Below are 24,604 nucleotides of genomic sequence, written 5' to 3'. Positions count from 1 at the left end.
TGATAAGTCAATTCAATCGAGAATACATTATCATTATCCATGGTGACAAACTCTTTGACACGTTGAGCTGCGTTGAGAATTGGATATCAATTATACCTCTCTCCTCGATGAATACTAATGTTTCCAGCTTTATATTGGCCTTTTTGTCGTCATTTTTCTCTTCTGGCATAAGTCGCGTTTTGGTTATCGCCCATTTTAGCAAACCTGTTATTGACTGCGAACTATTTCCAACTACTGGAAAAGGCCTTTAAAATATGTTGATAAAAAGCTATTAACCATTTTTTTTCATTTTGCCTCCGACGAAGATTCTGCTAGGATCGAAAGCTTAGGCCGCTTTTGACTTTCTAATTTACTCCATTGGCTCTCTTTTATTAGATAAGCAGTTTTCAGCAGCTTCTTTTTGCCAAAAAGCTATTAAGTGAGTTACATAAAAATATTCTGACCTGATGGATAAGCTAGGCGATACATACCTCTCCTGATTTCACGATGAAATGATGAGATTCCAATTTTTTTTTCTTTCTTTCAATACATAAACACATGCATTAGGAGAATTATTAAGCAAATATTCATATCTCCATTGGTCTGCGAGCCAATATCCTCAAAAAATAAATATTTTTAAAATATTTTTTTCTTTTTCTTGAAGACAGCAAATTATATATATATTTTTTTTTGCAACGGATACAAATATTTATGTTTATATATGGTATACAATTTGTTTTTGTTTGATGGAAGTGAAATAAATAAATTTGAATTTGAATATACAATAAATCATAAAATCATCAATGGATATAACATATCAAATTGTATACCACTGTACCTTTGTACAAACAAACAAAACATAAAACCCCTCAAAGTTGGCATGATTTTCCCCCTCCATGCAAGGACACCTTTTCCATCGTCCCTAATATATCCCCCTTCGTCTTGTAGACCAATTGACCAATTAAATATTTAAATAAGTACATAAACACATACACTCTCTCCCACAAACCCTAACATACACACGCACCCACACCCCCACACCATGGTAAAATAGTTTCAATTTGATTTAGTTTGATTTGTTATTTTATCAAGTAACTGTGCAAAAGATTACAATCGAATTTAAACGTCAATGCCATGTCCATAATCATGTTACAACCTTTGGTTACAACCCAGATCATATGAGAGACAATTCTACCAAGGCACTCGTATGGAAACTGAAAGATCAATATTGCGATGTTTCTGTGAGACCTATCCGTGACCACAGGAAGCCCGTAGAAGTCTTCATTCGAATGCTGCTATATGAACTCATCGAGTTTGTGAGTAATCACCTAATAAATCACACTCCTACTCAATTTGGAAAACAAATCTTATACAAAATAAGTATGGTTCATTTGAGATAACTAGTAGGTGCTTTAATACATATTTCTTACGAAATAATCGAATCTATGCACAGGATGATGGCATCTTATAAAGTATACTTATAAAGCGTAGTTTGTCACACGTTTCTCAAATGATAATTACATATTTCTAACATGGATCTTCGAAGAAAATGATGAATCTACAGTAAGTCCACGATTAACTTCATGGACAAGGGAATGGCATCCTACATACTTTCAGGATTGTGTTTATTGTGGGTAATGGGGTATGACTGAAGGCACTGAATCAATGTTATGACAGTTAAGATGTAAATAAGCAGATAAACATTTTTTTTTTCAGAAATACATGCAGCAATGTTAAAACGATCTTATAACAGTATCAAAATGAGCTTAAAATTGATATAAGGTTTTAGTCCTTGATATACCTGAAATTAGTGTGTCTGAGATTTTTCGCAGAATTTGATCTCATAGTTTTGTAAACTATGCCATGGGTAACAGTGGCGTAAATAAAAGAAAAACGGGAAAAAGAAAAAAAAAAAGGGAGAAAGCAAGGGAAAGGGGAAGGAAAGGGGAAAAGGAAAGGAGGAAAAGGAAAGGGAAAAGTAAAAAGAAAACGAAGAAAAAACTTTTTTTTAATGGAAAAGGAAGAAAAGCGGGAAAATGTACAAAAGAAGAACATCTGAGAAAGAGCAAATCATTCCGAAATAGGCCTATGTAATGCAATAGCACAGTGGGAAATAAATCAAAAGATGACAAAATGGCAAACAATTGCGGGAAACAAAGGTAGAATGTAATTAGTCAAAAGCTAATGGACTGCATACAACATTGTGCTTCAAGCTTGCTAAATGCGGGGCTAAATTTTATGCAAATAAGCTACCGGGGCTTTGCCCCAGACCCCACGCAGTAGGGGCTCTTCATTTATATCCTTCAAATGGCTCTATAACGCCCCCCATTCAATCACTGGCAGACAGGCGGGGGGGGGGAGGTCTTGGTTCCACACCCAAGAGGAAATAAAATAAATTATATGAGACAACGTATAATGAAATGAATGGAAACAATAAAAGGTGTTATTTGCTGAATATAATGGAAAAATATATCACATAATTAGTATTTAATTTCAATAGGCATTTTTTTCCCAGCTCGCTTTGCACGCTGGCGACTTTTTACAAATTTTTCCCACATTGCAATGTTTTGCTCCCTCAAAATATATGGTTCATTACGTAACTGGGTTGAATAAATGTGTTGTGTAAAATTAAGCTATATTCTGTATATGCCCGCGATTTGATTAAAATAGCGGCAATCTGCGAGGTTTAAATGGCTTTGATATCAAGAAGTTCCGGGGGCTCCACCCCGGACCCCAGCCGCACAGCACAGCGTATGGAAGGGTTGGGCCATGGCTTCAAAAAGTCCTACAAACAAGAACAACAAAAAGGGGGAAAGAAAAGCAAAGGAAACTATGAAAGTGTAGGATATGATTTTATTTACTGAATAAAAAATAGCTCAAAGTTAGATTCTCAGGAAAAGGTGATTTTTTCTCGCTCGCTTCGCTCGCTCGGGACTTATATAAAGCAGCCCTTCGGTTGTTTTTTTTTACTCTTCACGCTACTGCCGCACAGAATCCTGTTCACAGTGGCGTACAGACCACAAAAAAGGAATCTAAACAGAGAAAAGTGAAATATATTATTCTCTGGATATCATGTCAAAATCTATCACAAAATTTGAGTTTTTTATTAAAAAGGTCAAAATTTTTGCTCGCTCGCTTCGCTCGCTCGCAACTTTTTTTTTTATAGATAAATTCTGCCTGATACGCAATATCTGGCCTTCTCAAAATAGTCGCCTCATTATACCATTACACCTGTTCATACCATGATATGACCGGGAAATTTTTGGCTCTTGCCCCCCCTGGCCACTGACCCCTGTTACGCCGCTGATGGGTAACGCGCGTGCCAATTTTCGTCGCGATCGACTACCGAGATTATAAGGGCCTTAGGCGTCGAAATAGCCCAGTCTATTTAGGGTTAAAGAATAAACATGGTAATAATAAGTACAAGTATGACTTAAATCGAAAGGAGGTCATTTAATGCTGTCATATCGATAGAAAAATACGATGAAAGTATAAAAAATGAAAGTAATTATGATCATGAATTGGATTAGTCTTTCGTATAGTTTGACTCATTGAGATCCAGGTTTATGCCGGGTGCATATATAATATCTGCCATCAAATTACGGTCTAAATAAACCAACTAAACCTGTAGTAATATAACGCATTCTTTTTTCATCGTTATATTTAACATCTCCAGAACGAGAATCAGCAGAAAATCACAGTTCGCTCTAATATGAGATTGGTAAGTTCATATTGTTTCTCTGTAAGATTGTGGAAGGAAATATTTTTTACGCTATCAAAATAAATCGAGGTTTCCAGTGGTTTCCATATTTACAGACTACTCTGTAAAATAATGATAAATAAACGCAGTATTTATCTATATACTTTTGTTTTCTTTAGGGGAATCTGTAATACATTTATATTTATTTTCATCTGCTTGTAAGTTAGGCTAGTATAAAGTGAAATACAGTAAACACAATGCAATGATGTGGTTCACCATATAATTTACACTTTCTTATGTAATTGCGAACTTGGTATTACGGCATTGCACTGCTCAAATTGTTTTTACTTTAATTTACATTGAAATAATCGTAAAGCAAATACAGAGGAAACCCTCTTATAATATTTCTGAGATATGGTGGCAATTTAAAGTATAGGCCTACGTATAGGCCTACGTAATCACTATTTACAATCATTTCTTTACAATCATTATACAATGTCATGTCATGCCATCCATTAAATTTCATCAAATAGTAATGGGTATAGCCATATGGCATGATATCACATATTTATGACCAATGGTCCTACACTGAGTGAGTGCACTTAGATACTTATAAAGGACAAGTCCACTCCAATAAAAAGTTAATTTTAATAAAAATAGAAAATCCAACCAGCATAACATTAAAAATTTCATCAAAATCGGATGTAAAATAAGAAAGTTATAATATTTTGAATTTTCACAAAACAGTTAAATGCACATCCCGGTCGGTTTGCAAATGAGGGAATTGATGACATCAAATCACTCGCTATTTCTTTTGTATTTTATTTAATGAAATTCAAAATATTCTAACTTTCTCCTCATTGTCCACTGAAAAAGTTTCATTTCTCCCTGAACATGTGGAATTACCAATGTTTATATGTTTATGGTTCAGTCAAGTTGTTCCTTATTGTTCAATCTGTAAAAGTTGAAATATTGTATCATTCAAACAAAAAAACAAGAGAAATGGCATGGGACTAAATTGTGCATATAACTATTTTGTGAAAAATAAGTGAAGCTTTAAAATGTCATAACTTTCTTATTTTACATCAGATTTTTGATGAAATTTTCGGCATTAAGCTCGTCTGATTTTTTTAAAATTTATTTAAATCAACATTTTTCTGAGGTGGATTTGACCTTTAATTTCACGGAATGAATTGTCTACTTTAACAATGTTAGAAAGATTATGTGGTTAGGATTCTGTTGCAATATACATGACTACAAATCTTTGCAGAAATGGATAGACGAGTATCTACAGTGGGAACCGAGTGAATGGGATGATATCTACAACATTACCCTTCATATCAAAGATATATGGAAACCTGATATAGCTCTTGAGCAAAAGTGAGTATACAGATTATTATAATCTTTGACATCATCTGCCAAAGAGGACACTGTTGCTTGTTCGCAGAATTGAATTAAATATTTAGATTTACACTATTTTAACAAGTCGATAAGACAAAAAATAATAATAACAATACATCCTGCATCAAATCCACTCTGTAGAGTATGCAATAATGTATTGCTAAAATACATAAGATATTCACTGTGGCCTTACAGCGTTCGCGTGATGACGAAAAAGAAATTGGTAGGCCTTTAGAAATATTAATACCTTGCCCACTCTTTCTATTGGGTAAAGCCTGTTGGAAATAGACCTTCTTGCCATCTGGAGGGAATCATTTCTTATTCTCAATTAGACATCGTATCTTTAAGTATAAACGGTCGGAAACAATTATAGGTGAAAGATTTTAAAACTTGACTTTATTTCCAAAGGTTGCTTTTTTCATTATCGTTAAAACATGGTGAAACGCAATAATTATGTATTGATGTGTGTGTGTGAGTGTGTGTGTGTGTGTGGGGGGGGGGGGGTAGTTGGTTACTGCTCTTTGTAATTTGTATACGAAACTTATATCAAAATATCAATATTTTACTATCTTTTCCCTTATTACTTCGATTAATGGCCGTTATGTTCATGTATGTTCAAGCGCTAAAATATCTCGTGTCGGAAAAAAATAAAGTATTCAACATTGGGTCTCTTGGTTCTACGATTATGTCACATAAAAACTACGAAGTGTCTTGCAGTCAACCAAATATCAAAACCATGTACTTCGTTGTTATTGTTGTTATTTTGAATAGGCAAACTAGTCAGTTTTTACTATTGTTGCCTTGTTAATTTGCTTTCCTTTTTTTCCAAAACAGAATAATTTCTTTGTTAAATTTATATCAGTTAGAAAAGTAAAGGGAAGTGAGGAAATAAAAGTTCTTAGGAAAATTTGTACCTATGTTTTGTTCATCCTTAAATTTTAGATCCTTGATTAAATCTGAGGGTTCATTTTTTAGTTTGTTAATAGCTTGTTCGAATCTTTTAAACCAAATTCTATATTAAAATCACTGTTGACCACATGATCTGATTAACACGATCATGTTCACTAACGCCGAGATTTTATTCATGGAAAGAATGGCTCTTATCAAGAGGAAAATTTCTATTATTTTAAAAATATCTATGGACACGATGACACGCATGTATCAGGTATTTAATCTGTCTATGATTGAACACTCTGCATAATTTTGCAGATTTAGAAGGAAACAAACCAATTTTTCATTTTCATCAATAATACAATTATGAAAAATAATATTATTGATCATATAATTTTAAAGATAATTGCTAATAATAGAGGCCAACAATCACTATTCGGATATAACTATCGGCACACTTTCTGGCTTATTTTTACAGTGTGCACAAAGACGGTATTAGTATTACTGACACGTATGTCATCATTCAACATACTGGTTTAGTAGATTGGTTATTCCCTGCCACTACCACAAGCGCCTGCAAGATCAACATTATGTACTTTCCTTATGATATCCAGCAATGCAATATGACTTTTTATCCATGGACATTAACTCGTACTCAGGTAGGTAGGCTCAACACGTCTGTTATGAAATATTACACTCACCTAAACAAAGACTGCCGTGGAGACAACCAATGTGAGAGATGATTACCATTAATGTTCAGTTAGGACATTCACAATGTTTGACTTACCCTGCAACTCATCTATTTTGTAACTCAACCATTTAATTCAAATTCTGTTTCGTTAGTTTTCATGTTGAAAAATCGGATATTGATTATCAAATTGTTATTCTTAATTTTTTCCGTTATTTTTAGCACGATCGTTCCCGCTAGTTAGGATTTGAATAAAAATGATTTGATCTATTGATTCTTTAACCTCGTGACATTATTATTATTTATTGTTTTACTATTATTCGTAATTATTTTGTGTTATTGCGTAGCAAGAAAACCCGAAAATGAAAGTGGCCACTCAGTGAAGATCATTAATGGGACTTCATCATAAGTTGATAAGTTAAATTTGGTAGATTTTTTGAGGAATCATTGAATGTACTTTTGAGTTGGTTATTACCAGATGCTCTTACCAATATTATTTTTATCCTTCCTCAATATATAGATGAGATTATTTGGACTGAATGATGAAGACGCCCTGCAGGAGAGGTTTGTCCGCAATGGAATATGGAACCTGACTAATTTTCTCCCTGTCAACGAAAGCATCACATTCAAGTGCTGTCAAGATTCATTTGACCAAGTCGTTTATATGCTGACGTTTACCAGGGAAACATCATTCTTCAACACGAATATAGTCATTCCGGCCCTATACCTGACCGTTTTGATGTTAATCGGTTTTTGGTTGCATCCCGATTCTGGGGAGAAGATCACCTTCACAGTCACCAACCTCTTGGCTCTCATTCTCTTCCAGCAGCTGGTTGCAGAATTCATGCCACCCATAGGCGAACCAAGGTCCATTATCGGTTAGCAATTTCAAGCAGAATAAATCCAATATTCTTAATAAATTCGTCGTTTTTGGCTTGATACATTTCCTCTTTTCAATCTGATAGAATATACAAATTTGTCCAGTGATACTTGTCATTAATATCAAGTTAGAAAAGAGTGTTGTATCTCTTAAAACGAACGAAGATGATGTGTTTCGTGTCTTTAAAGTAGTAAGAGTCTTGATGACAACTGAAATACTAATGGAGAGTAATAAGAAATTGTATACCACACGGTTTTTCCATTGGAACTTTATTATTTCATGTCTACAGATAGTTATTACCAGATGGGCAGAATCTTTGTAATCCCTTAATACAGACTAGAACGACACCACATCGGTCAGTTAGCTGGTTCCCTTAATACAGACTAGAACGACACCACATCGGTCAGTTAGCTGGTTCCCTTAATACAGACTAGAACGACACGACATCGGTCAGTTAGCTGGTTCCCTTAATACAGACTAGAACGACACCACATCGGTCAGTTAGCTGGTGGTATGACTGTAGCATTTATGATGACTGTAAATGCTTTGATGTAATATGGTGAAGGAGGTGTGAATAATAATGACGATTTTGATCTTATCATCGATTATTTTTTTGTAGTGACATGTTTCTTCATCTTGATAACCCTGAGTGTATGTTCCGTAATGCTCACCGTGATTGTCCTCCATGTCTATCACAAGGACGTTGTATCTCGGCCTCCATCCTGGGCTTTCTGGCTTCTTAGAATCTTCATCAACAGAAACGCAGAAAAGAAAATGAGGTATGGCGCCTAAATGCAAGCATACAACAGAGAGTTATGAGGCACAACTCCTTTAAAAATCATAAAATACAGGACAATTTAGGTCGGGATTGAGGCACACAACCCTAGAAAGCAAGTTGGTCTATATAAGCATCAGACAAGAAAGTTCAACTTGGCGTTGGTCTAAAAAAATACATTGAAAAAGGATTTAACTGAGTGAGCTGAGAAAGGCCATTACATGTTATTATGTGATCTTTGATAATTTTGGGTTGTGGATAAAATGCTAATATGCACCTAAGTAATATTTGGATTTTCTATTATTTATTTAACAGACTTTAAAAGATGAATATCGACTGATCCTGGGTAATTGCCTTCATAGAAACAAGATTAGCCATCTGTTATTTTTATTCAGTGTGTTTCTTCAAAATCAGAGAAAATATAATTCCATTCCTACTCTACCTTTCCCTAATATTAGAATACATTGTTTCTACTGTATCTAGAGGATAAAGAAGAGACGATATTTGATTAATTACGTAATGTTGAATTATTTCATTCTTGAATAATGATTATATTTGTGTTTTATTGTTTAGGGATTACTACAAATATCTCGAGGCAAAGGAATGCGAAAGGAAAGATTCCACTATCCGATACATTTGTGATACGGTACCACCACCCGCTGTTCTTGACAACGCATCTCCACCATCATCCGAGGTGGTTGGGGAGTCATCTTCACTCCAAGAGGGGTCAATTGACTCCAAGGCATTCAAAGTGAAATGCTCCATGGAATTATCCAATAGTTTCATGTGGAAGCAGCTTGCTCATGGCATCGATAGAGCCTTTGGTACTATATTGAGTGCATGCATGATGGGTTGTGCAATTTATGCCGTTGTTTCCTTTAGTCAAGCTCCCTAGATGCCGCAACGAAAAGAATTGTTATTTCAGATTGCAATATTATCTTGCTTAATGGAATGCGATGCGGTTAAGAGAGCACAGATATGACAAAACAGAATTGGAGAGCGTTTCTTAAAAAAAGTTGTCGGACATGATGTCGGATCTGACAAATACATTTTCCTTTTAAACCTTTCCTGATTATAAGCTATTAGTGTACATTGCAGAAACATGATCAAATATCAATAAAAAAAAACATTAAATAAAAACATGTTTACATTACGCACAATGAAGGGATCTGACAATTTTCCTTGATTTTGATTTGCTGAGAAGAAAAGTTTCTATTTGATTGTCGGATATAAACAAATCTTTTTGGACGTTTTGGATTTTTATCCGACAAGTAATCCATGAGGCACAACTCCTAATTAAATTAAGTACATGCTGGTAAAATATTTTAAAATTGTGTGAAACCTAAGGACCTAAATATTTATACTCAAATGTCATATTTTTTCCTACAGATTTATTGACACATTTATTCAAATTAATTCATTTTTTTAAATGTGTTACTGTGATGACGTAACTACTTGATATGAACTTGGCCTCCATATTTCTTCTTAATCGGCCCTTGTAATAATCAAACAGCCTGCAAAACCTGCATAGTAAACAAAAAGAGAATAGAACAAAGTGAGCTGCTGATGTAATCTAGTCCAGTTTATTAAGAAATGTTGATCTTTTACTACTCTCCGTGCATTATTCCTCGTATTATAATATACAGTTACTTTTGTTGTACAGCCACTTTTATCCTACAGCCAGATAAAAAAAATAGTAGATCACTGTATATAGATCATTATAGAATGTTTTGATGATTAAGTTGTGCAAATTCATTCAAATATCTATATCAGAAGATTAATTTCAATATTTTGTCCTTTTTATATCTGTCTACAGAGTATTCTGAGTTTTAAAGTGATTAGATTTACATATCTGATGAACATGCATGACTAATATAGACACGATAGATATGAGATATGGACAATTAGTATGCATTGGTGAGAATGGGAATACTGCTGAATCTGAATTCAAATAAATAAAAAGGTAACTGAATGGGATTACATGATTCAGAATTGGGGAGGGGGATTTTTTTCCATTACAACAAGCAGTGGCGTAACTACGGGGGGGGGGGGGGGGGCATGGGGGGCACGTGCCCCCCCCCCCCGATCGTCTGGCAAAAAAAAAAAAAAAAAAAACGGGAAAAGGGAAAAGGGAGAAAAAGAGGGAGAATGGAAGAGAAACGTAGTGGGAAAGAAGAAATTATTGTTCATTATAATGTTATATTATATTATGTTCTGTTATATTACATAAGAAGATTTTTTCATAACTTTATGAAACATTATTTGCTCAGGGCATGTGTCTTCTTTGTTCCTGGTGCTCGCATAGACAGTTTAACGAGATATATAATCCTGTTGTACTAAACCTCCCGTTTTCAAGTCAATATACACCAAATATATTTCCTCGCAATTCGATTTATTATTGTTTTAGGTAATAGTGATAATATTATGCTTCTTTTTCATGACTACTAAAAGGTCTTCTACAGTATAAAACATTTCCTGTTCGTGCTTACGTTCGCATTAGTTGAATGGTGAGGTGTCTGCTCTTCATGAATTCCTAAAATCAGTCCTTAAAATGTCAATTTTTCTGATCTGAATAATAAAAATGTTCAGCTCGCACTTCGCGCTCGCATAACTTGGTCAGTGAAATACTTACGGTCTTAGTGAATTCCTACAAACAAGCCTTAGATTGCCCCTCTTCAGGTCTGAATTTCCTAAATTTTCAGCTCGCGTTTAGCGCTCGCAGTATTCGATTAGTGAGATGCGTATAATAATCATGATTACAATGATTACAAAAAGTGCTTCATGTGTTTAGATGTAATTCTAACAAAATCAGCGAAGCAGCGCTTGACACTCGCAGTAGATGTCTATGGTAAAATATGTATACTCTTAATGGATTCCTAAAAAATAGTCCTTAAAATGTCCATGTTTGGGTTCAATATATAATAATAATATAGGGTATTTATATTGCGCACATATCCACCTTGTTAGGTGCTCAAGGCGCTCCTATATTACCCGGCTAAGCTAGGCGTTCATAGCGCACACAGCTTTTTAAGGAATTACTTCCTACCGGTACCCATTTACCTCACCTGGGTTGAGTGCAGCACACTGTGGATCAGTTTCTTGCTGAATGAAATTACGCCATGGCTGGGATTCGAACCCACGACCCTCTGTTTCAAAGTCCGAAGACTAATCCACTGGGCCACAACGCTCCATATACAAAAATTTCAGCTCGAGCTTCGCGCTCGCATCATTTGGTTAGTGAAATACGTTCATGAATTCCTACAAACAAGCCTTAAAATGCTCCTTTTCAGGTCTTAATTTCCTAAATTTTCATCTAGCATTTCGCGCTCGCAATAATTGATTAGTGAGATGCGTATGTTAATCATGATTACAATGACTTCATGTGTTGAGATGTTATTCTAATAAAATCAGCAAAGCATGGCACTAGCATTAGATGACTATGGTGAGATATTTATGCTTTAAATTGATTCCAAAAAAATAGTCCTTAAAATGTCCCAGTTAGGTGTCAATATAATTATACAAAAATTTCAGCTCGCGCTTCGCGCTCGCATTGTTTGTTTAGGGATCCGGTACGTATCATGATTACAAAAAGATTGCTTATAATGTCCCCTTTTAGATCTAAAAATTTTTAGCTCGCGCTTCGCGCTCGCATTATTTAATTAGTGAGATACATATCCGTCTAATGGCACTGTATGTCCTTAAAATGTCTCTATTAGGTCAGTATACCTGGCAACTGAGCGCGCTTCGCGCGCTCACTAAGTGACTCGAAATTTTTGCTGGTGCCCCCCCAATGCCGTGACCCACGGTACGCCACTGACAACAAGCATACATTGCAAGTTTTCAATTCTGATATCCTGTTCCTCATTAGATTGCAAGTCTTGGTGATGTGCAAATGGTAGTCGATTTTGTACTTCTGACTGGGCTGGGACTGCTAAGAACTTAATCCCTTTGGACCTGCAATAAAAAAATACACACAAAATTCTAGAGTATCGAATTTCAAAGGAGGTAAACAAAATTCATCTTTTTAAACAATATTTTCAAAATCTCCAGCTTTTCATAATTATCCTAAGCCTATGAATATTCCAAACTAGAAAAAAAAGCTGGTCTGGACCCAAGGCTTCCTCATCTCTGTATCATGTTCTACTGAAATAGGCATACCTTGCTCTGCTTTCACTGAGAATTCATGGTCAATAAGGGTTAGCAAATGATTCAAGCACATGTGGCGGCAGCTCTATCAGGATTTGGTCTTTGCTGGGGCCTACTATAATTATATAGGCCTTTTGTCAATCTTCAATATATATACACCAAGCCAGCTTTGACAAATGTAGGATAATTATCATTTGTATGGTAATTTGGCTCTCCATATGCTCGCTCATTTACCAGTGCAAGACAATTATTGCATTTTTTTTGCAAATCTCTACGTCTAGTTTGACTTCGGTTTAACAAAAATGTTAGCTTGCTTGCAAGTTTAAAAGGCCTTTTGCATTTCACCACAAATACGGTCAAGCTAAGAGGACAATAAAACATAAATCAATTGGATCAGCCCCTCTGCTTTCATTCAAAATGGGGCACTATAAAACTTTCTCAACCCTTCCCATGATAAAAATTGCACACTCATGGTACGATAATTCAGCAGTTTGAATCCAATAATGTTGGCCAAAGATTAGAAAATAAGAATCATTCAATGATAAGGACCAGACTAAAGTTAACTTTAGTCTACTTAGAAAAAAAGTCAAACTAGACAGATCTAGAATTTTATTTTTAGAAATCTAGATGTAACGTTAGACCTATTCCAGCTAGGGCCTAAAGTAAAAAAAAATGGCTCAAATCATTCCATGGCAATATAGATTCTAGATCTTCTCATATCATTTTGTAAAAATGCAGAGAATTATATTGATTCATAAGAAGATGAAGTAGCGGTGTCAAAAATATCAGGTCACCCAATTGCTTGTTTGACACGAATTCCCAGACTCAATGACTGACGTTAGGCCTACATTGGCATTTTTGCAACCGGCTGGCGCCGGTGTCATAGGCGAACTGACCCGGGTACCGGCGGTCCAAAACGGCTAGCTGATTAGTACCGCCAGTACAAAACGGCTAGTCGATCGGGCCCGCCAGATCCAAATGACTGGTTGAAATTTTTGCCGATACGAACGGAAAGCCGCCGTTTGTTCCGTATTCGTCAGAAGGTTCGAATGTAGTAAATATATTCTATAAATATCTGCTTTGGTGAAATGTTTCAATATATATATTGGTGTGATTTTAAATGTAATTTCATCACAATTATTTCTATAATTCGGTCTAATATTAAAAATGTTGGTCTAGGTAGATCTAGATAAGAGGTATTTCAGCCTCGTACGTTACGGACGGTACCCTCGGTACACGATGCGGTGTACCAGTACCTTTTTTGCGCACGTGCAGCGCTGGACTGCCTGGACAGTTGACACGGTACCGTACTGTACCACGTCTCTTTTTTTGGAGTAGGGTCTACTCTAACGTTAGTTTTTAAACATTTGTTTTTTAACTTTTGATTGTAAACATGGACCGTGATTTTGTTATCCAATGCGAGGACATCTCGCATTACCTAAGGCACGGGGGTCAGTGATCAGTGAAATGACAATACAAATCTTGTAGCTTCTTTCTTGTGCCAAGCTTTGATCGAAAGCTTGGTGCAATTAAAGTGATATTAAGAAGATACATAGGCGACGGAAGCGGGGGGGGGGGGCGAGGGTCCTGTCCCCCCTAAATTTGAGGTGTTTTTTTTTTTTTTTTTTGCTTGTCAATTTTGTTTCCTGCGTCCCCCCTAAATTCAGGTGGACCGCCCTAAAATTGTTTAAAATCGTTATGGTCCCCCCTAAAATTTTGTTAACCTTTTTTTTTTGCTTGTCAAATTTGTTTCCTGTGTCCAACCATAAATTCCAGGTAGACCCCCCTAATTTTTTTTTACTTCCGCCGCCAATGAGAAGCTATACGACGAATTTCATTCATTTCAGTCATTCATTCACTTCTAAATAAAATATATATATAGGGCCTACATGTGTGTTATTAAATGCCAGCCAGGTGCAGATCCAGGAATTTCTAGGGGGGCACTTTTGTCCAGAAAAATTTGACAAGCAAAAATTAAAAAAAAGGTTAGCACTTGCACATATACGGTACTTTCGACCACGTTTTTTGTGGCTCTCAAAAAAAAAGGGGGGGGGGGGAGGCATGAGCCGGGTGTGCCCCCCCCCCCCCGCGGATCCGCGCCAAAGCACCCCTCCCTTGAGCTTAAGGTCAGTTTGGTGCCCCCTCATAACGGGTCAAGTTGATGCCCCTAAGTCTAAGTTCAATTTGCCCACCCCCTCCCCCCATGTGACACATGAATGCGCTCCAAGTTAAACATCAAATTGGCACCCCAAAGGTCGAGCATCATTTCTGCTCCTCGCTAGGTCAAACTTCAAATTGCGGGCGCGCCCATGCACGCTCTTTTATTATTACTATTATTTCATCTTCCCCTCTTTTTCCCCTTCATTTTCCTTCTCCCCCTTTATTTCCTCTTCCTTTTTTCCTTTTCCATATACTTTTCCCCATTTTTTGCGATCTCTTCTTCCTACGTTTTTTTCTCTCCCTTTTATTTTCATATATTTCCTCCTTTTTCAACTACCCGGGTCCCGTGCCCCATCCCCCCCCCAAAAAAAAATATGCGCATAGTGTGTGTCTCAATGAGGTGTCACTGAGAGTTCCCTGTGTTTTTGGCAGCCTTATTGTTGGACTTAGTTTTCTTGTATTGATACATTCATTTTGATTTCTACTTGATTACTTTGGGGGTTCGAAGAGCATGCAGCAGTGTTTACCCCCCATCACCCTAGTCGCCAATCCCATCCTATTTCTTGCTTGGTTATGAAGACCAAGACAAAGCAGCCATATTGGTTGATATATCGAAGTTCACACCCCGAATAGCACAGACGCACATGGGAGCACGCAGTGTGAATATGGTTTCATGGCTCCACACAGCAGCCGTCCCCGGATATTTAATTAATTGGAAGAGTGCTAAAAAATGCATACAACTCCCTAAATAACTTGAGATTCTCAAATCGGCAACTGTATCTGTTCTGTGGGTGTGGTTAACTTGGAGGAGCCAATTGGTTAAAAAGGACGACTGTAATATCACATTCCTGCTGTAGGGGTGATAATGGTGCATGAACAGCGTATATTGGAACAAATCGCCTGGTCGGAGCAAATCGACTGTGACGATCGCATCACACAACAAACTTCGGAACTAATCGGCGGGTAAAAGAGCCGCCAATTAGTACCTCCGGCCCCGATCGACTGCCAGGTCTAAATCGCCTATGACACCGGCGGTATCAAAGGACGTATACCGATACCGATCTGAGTCTGACCATATTTGACCTGGATTTAATAATAATAATAATAATAATAATAATAGCGGTATATTTACCCAGGGTAGCCGCTTCAGTTCCGAAAACTGTTCTCCCAGCGGGCCCTGCTATTATTACCCCGGCTTTAGCTGGGCTGCCTAGGCGCTCAAGCATTCAAGGAATTAATCCTGCCGGGTACCCATTTACCTCACCTGGGTCGAGTGCAGCACAATGTGGATAAATTTCTTGCCGAAGGAAACTACGCCATGGCTGGGATTCGAACCCACGACCCTCTGTTTCAAAGTCCGAAGACTAATCCACTGGGCCACAACGCTTTGATGCAGCTTTGTCGTTACTAAACAAGTCCACATCTACCCCTGATATTTGACAGTAAAACTGAAATACAGTTTTAACTAGGACGTACATGATAAGCATTCCAATTAACCAATATAGTTCTACAAAATTCTTTGAGAAAATGTGTCAGTCAGCTCTCAGATTTATTTGGATCAGGAAAAAGAAATGAAAATATGGAAATTGAGATTTACGTAGTAAGTATAAGGCCTGACTGCGACACCGAACCACAGCAAACACATAACAATTGCAAATGAGATCAAAGCACGAAATTGAACTTAACTTACTTTTATTAGTATGTAATGCCATTAGTTTGATGCCAATGTTCCCTCAAAGACTTTCTGCTCAACTGAAGTTCACTCAGAAATCCTGATTCCGAGCACCAATTCTATAAACAGATAATAAGTCTTGCTATTTTATTTCAGAAAGTTGAATTTCGCTGAGTCAAAAAGAACGACATTTTGCACAGATATCGTAGGGAATTGTGGGATGGGAAAAATATTAAATGCATGAGGATAATTAACGCTTTAGCCAATCATACAGGGGCATTATGTGTATTTTGACGTCATTACTCATGAATTAAACATTGACCTTCCAAAATCAACCTTCAAATTGGCCAAATGGCAGCCATGTTTGTTATATACAAAACCTATGGAAAATAAAAAACGCTCGAAAAGAGTTCCCTCTCTAGCTCATTTCGGGAGCTTATACGTTTATGTAAAATCGTATCTCTGTGCTGCAAACTGGTACCTGCAAACTTGGTCGAGCGACCTTATGGTCGTGATAATTCTGAAGTCAGATTTAACTTAGACCATGATCTAACTAAATTGTAAAAAGCCAAAAGTGTCAAAATCTGTATTACACTGTATGTTTCTTATGTTTACTGTGCTCTTTCCTGATTCTCCGATGGTGTAGACAATTATCTATTTATACTTCTTACACAATCGTGAATGATCTGAGAGCCAAATGAGGTAAAATATTATATCTCTTCCGGTAGTGATTTATGTAACAATTGGCAATCCATACTTAAACCACAACTTTGAACCTGAGTTTCAATGTTAAACTCGACTTCAAAATACGGGCCATAGAGTTTAAATATCAGTGTCAAAAAGCGCAGAGGAAAACAAGGTTGAAATGAAATATCAAGCAAAGAATTGCTATTATCATCCCCTCAATATTCAACACATAAATTGAAAGAGAATGATTGGAAGGGTCTAATCATATGAAAATAAAATATATTCTCCCATCGTTAGTTATAGTTATTTACTTTTTTTCGCGATGTCAAAATTTTGTAATATACATGTATAATCGAGTATCATATTTATGCACTGATTATCAGTTAAGTTTATTAAATGCCTTTGCTCATGATAGATTTATAATACAATAACAATCATACCTTCATCATTAGTAATCATTTTATGCCGTTAAGTCGCTTGCATTAAATATTGCATTTTGATCAGTTGTCATAATAAGATAATAATGATTCCACATGCCCCCGTAATTTAAACGAGTCGTTAAAGATTGTTTAATCATTCTATTCAGTGTTTTAGAACCTCAATTTAAAAAAAGTCGAATTTCCATCAAGTCTGGCTGGTTTGACTCTGTTACATGCCAGTTTATAAATAATCCATCGTTAATTTAGAAATTTGTCGATATTTGGACGAGTTCACTCGCTTCGCTCGCTTTCATATTTTTAAACAGTGCATCACATCCAAAAATGAGATTCAATTTCCTAATTACATGTCCGCATTTCGACCCTGTAAACCATTAAAATAAATTAATAATATTTGAGATTTATGGCAAAAATAAAAACTGTCATTGTATTATGATTGTGAACTATGTACCATTCAATAAAAAAGGTTTTCATATGAGAAAACTGCGTTTTTTCAGTTTCGCTTCGGAAAGATAGCACTGGAATTCAATTTGGTCGTATTACCACCAACACCGGTATGCTTAATATGACTTCAATTAAGCAGAAAGTCTAAGCTAATGGGTATCAAATGATTTACAAAGCTTGATGGGGTCGTTGTGAAGGAAATGCAATTAACCTTTCAGTAATTTATACTATAGGCCTATAGTTTATTTCTTCTACTCGAGGGTTCACAGTGTCAGGGATAATCCCTTTTTCATGCATATAAATTAAATAAATTTCATTACCTGTTTATTTAGCAATATCGTATCAGATAATCAACGACCTGAATATGATTCGATAGAATATTACTAATATTGGCACTCTCTGAAAGGCAATCGAGTAATTATGTGTAATTCAATGAAAGCAGGAAAGTGGAAAAACAGTTGTGCAATTCTATCAATATATAGCTTGTTCAGATTAAAACACCTATAACAAAATTCAAATAGATGAGGTCTTAAAATATGACTAGTTTTGATGTGAATAATATAAAACTTTTATGAATAAGGGCATTTTATGAGATATACACATATTATATTATTCCTTTTGAAGAATGTATAAATCCAGAAAATAACTGTACTTCTATATGAGTAAAATCTGCTACTTATTACGATTACTGAAAATGATTTTTGTTTGCACTTCTTCGTTTAGACAGAAATGACTAATGGCCCTCAATAATTCTGAAAATCAATGACTGAAGTAAATGTGTATTTATTTTCGTGTGAATTAGGTAAATTGAAATTGTGAACGCCTTATAGGCCATTTGGGAAATGCGCGTTATAAATACTGGGTATTATACTTTATGATGACCAAAAATTATATTCGTAAAATAAATGACCAAACAAAATGAGCAGTCATAAGAACTTTACTTTTTCTCTTCCTGCCGGGTTTTATGCATGATATTTGCATAATAATGAATTTTTCACGTTAACATGGCAAGGCTTGAATTATTGAAATTGTTTTTTAGTGTCTAACTCATATACGCAATTCGCGAAATGATTTGCAGTTGAAAGACGATTTCCCCAAGAGGAATTGACCAATGAGCAGAATGAGATATTCAAGTGTAGCCAATAGCCAGTTACCACAGCCAAGCCAAAGAACAAAAACACCCCCCCCCCAAAAAAAACAAAAACTATAAACTGCATCACCAAAAAAGATCAGACGATCAGACGTGTTTATGTGTTTGTAATCGTTTTGAAGCCTTTTAATAATACCTCATGATAAAGAAAAGTGCTTTTATTGTCAGAGCCAAGTGTAAATGTAATTTTTTTAATGCAACTTTGGGCCTTTTTACACGTGAATCTTGAATCATCATTGTATTGATGATTGCAATTCGTCTTTAGATTCATCGGACCTTTCACACGCTCACTCCAAAACTGTAATTTGAATTTGAATTCCCGAGCGAAGGCGGTTTGTGTTCTTGGTGACTTGTCAATCAGAGCACTGCATCGATACGATGAGTGCGTGACAATTGTATTATCTACGGAAGTACTTGAAAGGACAGGTAAGCTCCGCCCCCTAAAAGATGTTTTGGAGGTCAAGCCATTCACACGTAAGATTCGTACCGTAATTTGAATGAAACTTAACTGGAATTCACCTCCGGAGTAGAATTGGAATTCGTGATTGTGATTAGCGTTCGTGATTCTAGTTTGGTTTCACACGTGCTAAAAATTCGCTTTATTTTTACATGGAATCTATGAGGCGCCGAATGTACCAATATTATATAGAACAATTATTTGTTATATAATCATTATTTATTAAATAATAACTATTACTTATATATAATTTACATTTTATTTGTAAATAACTACTATTATATAAAATATCATTTCTAATTATTTATATATAATTCCAAGTAATACTTCATTATTTGTAAATAATAATAGTTCGACATTCCATTATTTATAAATAATGATTATTTGTTTTTCATTATTTATAAATAATGATTATTTGTTTTTCATTATTTATAAATAATGATTATTTGTTTTTCATTATTTATAAATAATGATTATTTGTTTTTCATTATTTATAAATAATGATTATTTGTTTTTCATTATTTACAAATAATGATTATTTGTTTTTCATTATTTATAAATAATGATTATTTGTTTTTCATTATTTATAAATAATTTGTTGAGTTTTCCATTATTTATAAATAATGATTATTTGTTAAATAATGAAAACGTCTACTTCATTATTTATAAATAATTTTTTCGAGTGCACCATTATTCTCATTATTTATAAATAATCATTATTTAATGTTCGAGTTTTCCATTATTTATAAATAAAGATTATTTGTTAAATAATGAAATATCTACTTCATTATTTATAAATAATAATTTTGTTTCAATATCCCATTATTTATAAATAATCATTATTTATAAACAATTTTTACAGTTTGCCATTATATACAAATAATCATTATTTATATACAAATAACCATTATTTATTAAATAATGCCATTATTTATTAAATAATGCCATTATTTATTAAATAATGCCATTATTTATTAAATAATGGAAAACTCGCTATAACATGCAAATGTGGGACCGCCCATGATATGTATGAATATTCATGATGCGATTTCCTTTTTCGTGATTTTTCTTCACAAATTTTTGTCCATTTCCTCTTCATAATGACATTTCTTGAAGCAATTTTCTAGGGATATGGTCTGATTGTAATATTCTTCATTTTCTATATAACTTCGTCTTCGTAGAAATATCAAAAAGTGTAATTTTATACGATTTTTCCTACAGTTCACAATCCCCATAGGCGCGCGTGTACGGTAGGGACAACCGGTGAATCGACGGAGTGCTCTTCATCGAAATACTACGTTGGTTGGTCCCCAGAAGTGGCGGGCGGAATTTAGCCCGAATCCTCGATGGAAGTCGATCAAGTGCATATGAGCTGAGAGAGTGAAATATCAGTGTACTTGTACAGGCCCTTCTACTTTTTATAAATATTTCTTGTTGCTTTTTTTGTTAAGTTAATTTTTCCTGGTGTAGAGATAAGTTTCAGTTCTAATAATGCACTTCAAATACATTTTGGAGTGTCTGTTTGAGGCGTTTGGGGCGATTTCACCCTGGCCCCAAAATGCTCGCAACGACAATACGGGGGCATGATGACCCCTAATTTTTTAAAAACTTATTTTTCTATTGAAAATTATCACAAAATTCACCAAAAGTGTGCACGAAAGCCTTCGTATTTCACTTTTAAAACTCCAAAAAGTGCCCAAATGACAAGCTTGGTCGCTTCGCTGTGTCGCTTTCAACTTGAGAACGTTTACGCGTCTGCTTCCCCCCCCCCCCCTCCTCCGAAAGAAATTCTGTATAAAGAGCCTGGCACATTGATTTATGTATACTTCATTTTCATTATTTTAATCTCATTATCATCATGGCCTTACGCAGAATTTTTTCCGGGGGGGGGGGGGGGGTGGGGGGAGCAGGACGCGCGTAAACTTTCTCATAAAAATCTTGAGAAAGCGAAGCGACCAAGCTTGTCATTTGAGCTTGGTCGCGTCGCTGTCTCGCTTTCAAGATTTTTTTGAGAAACTTTACGCGCGTCCTAGCTGCCCCCCCCCCCCCCCCCCGGTAAAAATTCTGTGTAAGGCCATCATGATGATAATGTGATAAAAATAATGAAAATGAAAAGTACATATAAATCAATGTGCCATATGCTCTTTTGAGCATGGCTGTTCACAGAATTTCTTTCGGGGGGTGGGGGCAGACGCGTGTAAACGTTCTCAAGTTGAAAGCGAGACAGCGAAGCGACAAAGCTTGTCATTTGAGCTTGGTCGCGTCGCTGTCTCGCTTTCAAGATTTTTTTGAGAAACTTTACGCGCGTCCTAGCTGCCCCCCCCCCCCCCCCCCGGTAAAAATTCTGTGTAAGGCCATGATGATAATGTGATAAAAATAATGAAAATGAAAAGTACATATAAATCAATGTGCCATATGCTCTTTTGAGCATGGCTGTTCACAGAATTTCTTTCGGGGGGTGGGGGCAGACGCGTGTAAACGTTCTCAAGTTGAAAGCGAGACAGCGAAGCGACAAAGCTTGTCATTTGGGCTTGGTCCCGTGGCTGTCTCGCTTTCAAGATTTTTTTGAGAAAGTTTACGCGCGTCATGCTCCGCCGGCCCAGGCCCCCCTGGAAAAAATTATGCGTAAGGCCATGTTGATAATGAGATAAAAATAATGAAAATGAAAGTATACATAAATCAATGTGCCAGGCTCTTTAGAGCATGGCCGTATACAGAATTTCTTTCGGAGGAGGGGGGGGGGAGCAGACGCGTAAACGTTCTCAAGTTGAAAGCGACACAGCGAAGCGACCAAGCTTGTCATTTGGGCACTTTTCGGAGTTTTAAAAGTGAAATACGAAGGCTTTCGTGCACACTTTTGGTGAATTTTGTGATAATTTTCAATAGAAAAATAAGTTTTTAAAAATTTAGGGGTCATCATGCCCCCGTATTGTCGTTGCGAGCATTTTGGGGCCAGGGTGAAATCGCCCCAAACGCCTCAAACAGACACTCCAAAATGTATTTGAAGTGCATTATTAGAACTGAAACTTATCTCTACACCAGGAAAAATTAACTTAACAAAAAAAGCAACAAGAAATATTTATAAAAAGTAGAAGGGCCTGTACAAGTACACTGATATTTCACTCTCTCAGCTCATATGCACTTGATCGACTTCCATCGAGGATTCGGGCTAAATTCCGCCCGCCACTTCCGGGGACCAACCAACGTAGTATTTCGATGAAGAGCACTCCGTCGATTCACCGGTTGTCCCTACCGTACACGCGCGCCTATGGGGATTGTGAACTGTAGGAAAAATCGTATAAAATTACACTTTTTGATATTTCTACGAAGACGAAGTTATATAGAAAATGAAGAATATTACAATCAGACCATATCCCTAGAAAATTGCTTCAAGAAATGTCATTATGAAGAGGAAATGGACAAAAATTTGTGAAGAAAAATCACGAAAAAGGAAATCGCATCATGAATATTCATACATATCATGGGCGGTCCCACATTTGCATGTTATAGCGAGTTTTCCATTATTTAATAAATAATGGCATTATTTAATAAATAATGGCATTATTTAATAAATAATGGCATTATTTAATAAATAATGGTTATTTGTATATAAATAATGATTATTTGTATATAATGGCAAACTGTAAAAATTGTTTATAAATAATGATTATTTATAAATAATGGGATATTGAAACAAAATTATTATTTATAAATAATGAAGTAGATATTTCATTATTTAACAAATAATCTTTATTTATAAATAATGGAAAAATCGAACATTAAATAATGATTATTTATAAATAATGAGAATAATGGTGCACTCGAAAAAATTATTTATAAATAATGAAGTAGACGTTTTCATTATTTAACAAATAATCATTATTTATAAATAATGGAAAACTCAACAAATTATTTATAAATAATGAAAAACAAATAATCATTATTTATAAATAATGAAAAACAAATAATCATTATTTGTAAATAATGAAAAACAAATAATCATTATTTATAAATAATGAAAAACAAATAATCATTATTTATAAATAATGAAAAACAAATAATCATTATTTATAAATAATGAAAAACAAATAATCATTATTTATAAATAATGAAAAACAAATAATCATTATTTATAAATAATGAAAAACAAATAATCATTATTTATAAATAATGGAATGTCGAACTATTATTATTTACAAATAATGAAGTATTACTTGGAATTATATATAAATAATTAGAAATTATATTTTATATAATAGTAGTTATTTACAAATAAAATGTAAATTATATATAAATAATAGTTATTATTTAATAAATAATGATTATATAACAAATAATTGTTCTATATAATAATGGTACATTCGGCGCCTCATAGGAATCATCATTCAAATTACGATTTTTTGCCGTGTGAAAGGGCGGTTTGTGTGTTTGAGCCCATAGGTTGCTTATTTTTTTAAACTCTATTTTCCATTTTTGTCCATCTGAATTTCATTTGATTTTATTTTAACTTTTCACATTTTCTGGTTGTTAACCGAATGATTTTATAAATCTGCTCATTTTGAAGAACGTAAAAGATAATGGTTCATGGAATATGAAGCAAGTGATTGAAAGGCAGTCCATCGAAAGTTCATTAATTATGAATTATCAATTACATATTAATGCTTTTTATCGAATGTTTAACAGAGTGTCGTCATTCCTCTTTCTCTCTTCTGTATGAAGACTAATAATGGTAACGGATGATATAATCATTCATATCAGAAGTAATAACAGGCGAAGGACGCCGTATCAGAATGATTAATTGAATTTTAATTGTACTTGCATGAGAAGGTTGATACAAAAAGGTCACAATAATTTGTGATTATCTCTACAAATAACATGAAAAATATGAAAATTGTGTTGGCTGCACATTGAAACTATTCACATAATTAAACTGTCACACATTGCCAGGCTGGTTGAACATGCACTGTTATTAGAGGACAGACGAGATTAAATTCCATTTTGTAGGAGCAGATAGCATTTTCTGCAGGGTTGATAATACGTTAATATCACGATTAGAATGAAAATCTCTTATAATATTTTCGGGTTTGTTTCAAAAGTCACTTGTATTAAACTGGTTAAAATTATGTTAAAAAAGTTT

At 35.0% G+C, this 24,604-nt stretch overlaps 1 protein-coding gene across 1 annotated transcript; it reads left to right on the top strand.

Annotated features, from left to right (window-relative positions):
• The first annotated feature begins 1,157 nt into the window (after positions 1-1,157).
• Positions 1,158-9,429, top strand: LOC129264040 (neuronal acetylcholine receptor subunit alpha-9-like). Its single transcript, XM_054901915.2, has 7 exons — positions 1,158-1,295; positions 3,656-3,700; positions 4,950-5,059; positions 6,450-6,630; positions 7,180-7,537; positions 8,159-8,318; positions 8,888-9,429. Exons 1-7 carry the CDS (start codon positions 1,158-1,160, stop codon positions 9,207-9,209), a joined length of 1,314 nt encoding a protein of 437 aa, XP_054757890.2. The 3' UTR covers positions 9,210-9,429.
• The last annotated feature ends 15,175 nt before the right edge of the window (positions 9,430-24,604 follow it).

Source organism: Lytechinus pictus, chromosome 7 (genome assembly GCF_037042905.1).
Source record: "Lytechinus pictus isolate F3 Inbred chromosome 7, Lp3.0, whole genome shotgun sequence".
NCBI lineage: Eukaryota > Metazoa > Echinodermata > Echinoidea > Temnopleuroida > Toxopneustidae > Lytechinus > Lytechinus pictus.
This window is presented reverse-complemented; position numbering and strand designations above follow the sequence as displayed.

Bases quoted from the DNA above. Each gene is read 5' to 3' on its own strand.
- LOC129264040 (XM_054901915.2), top strand. From the start codon at position 1,158: ATGAGAGACAATTCTACCAAGGCACTCGTATGGAAACTGAAAGATCAA. The intron at 1,296-3,655 runs GTGAGTAATCAC...TAACATCTCCAG, and splicing joins TATATGAACTCATCGAGTTT to AACGAGAATCAGCAGAAAAT. The intron at 8,319-8,887 runs GTATGGCGCCTA...TTTATTGTTTAG, and splicing joins AACGCAGAAAAGAAAATGAG to GGATTACTACAAATATCTCG.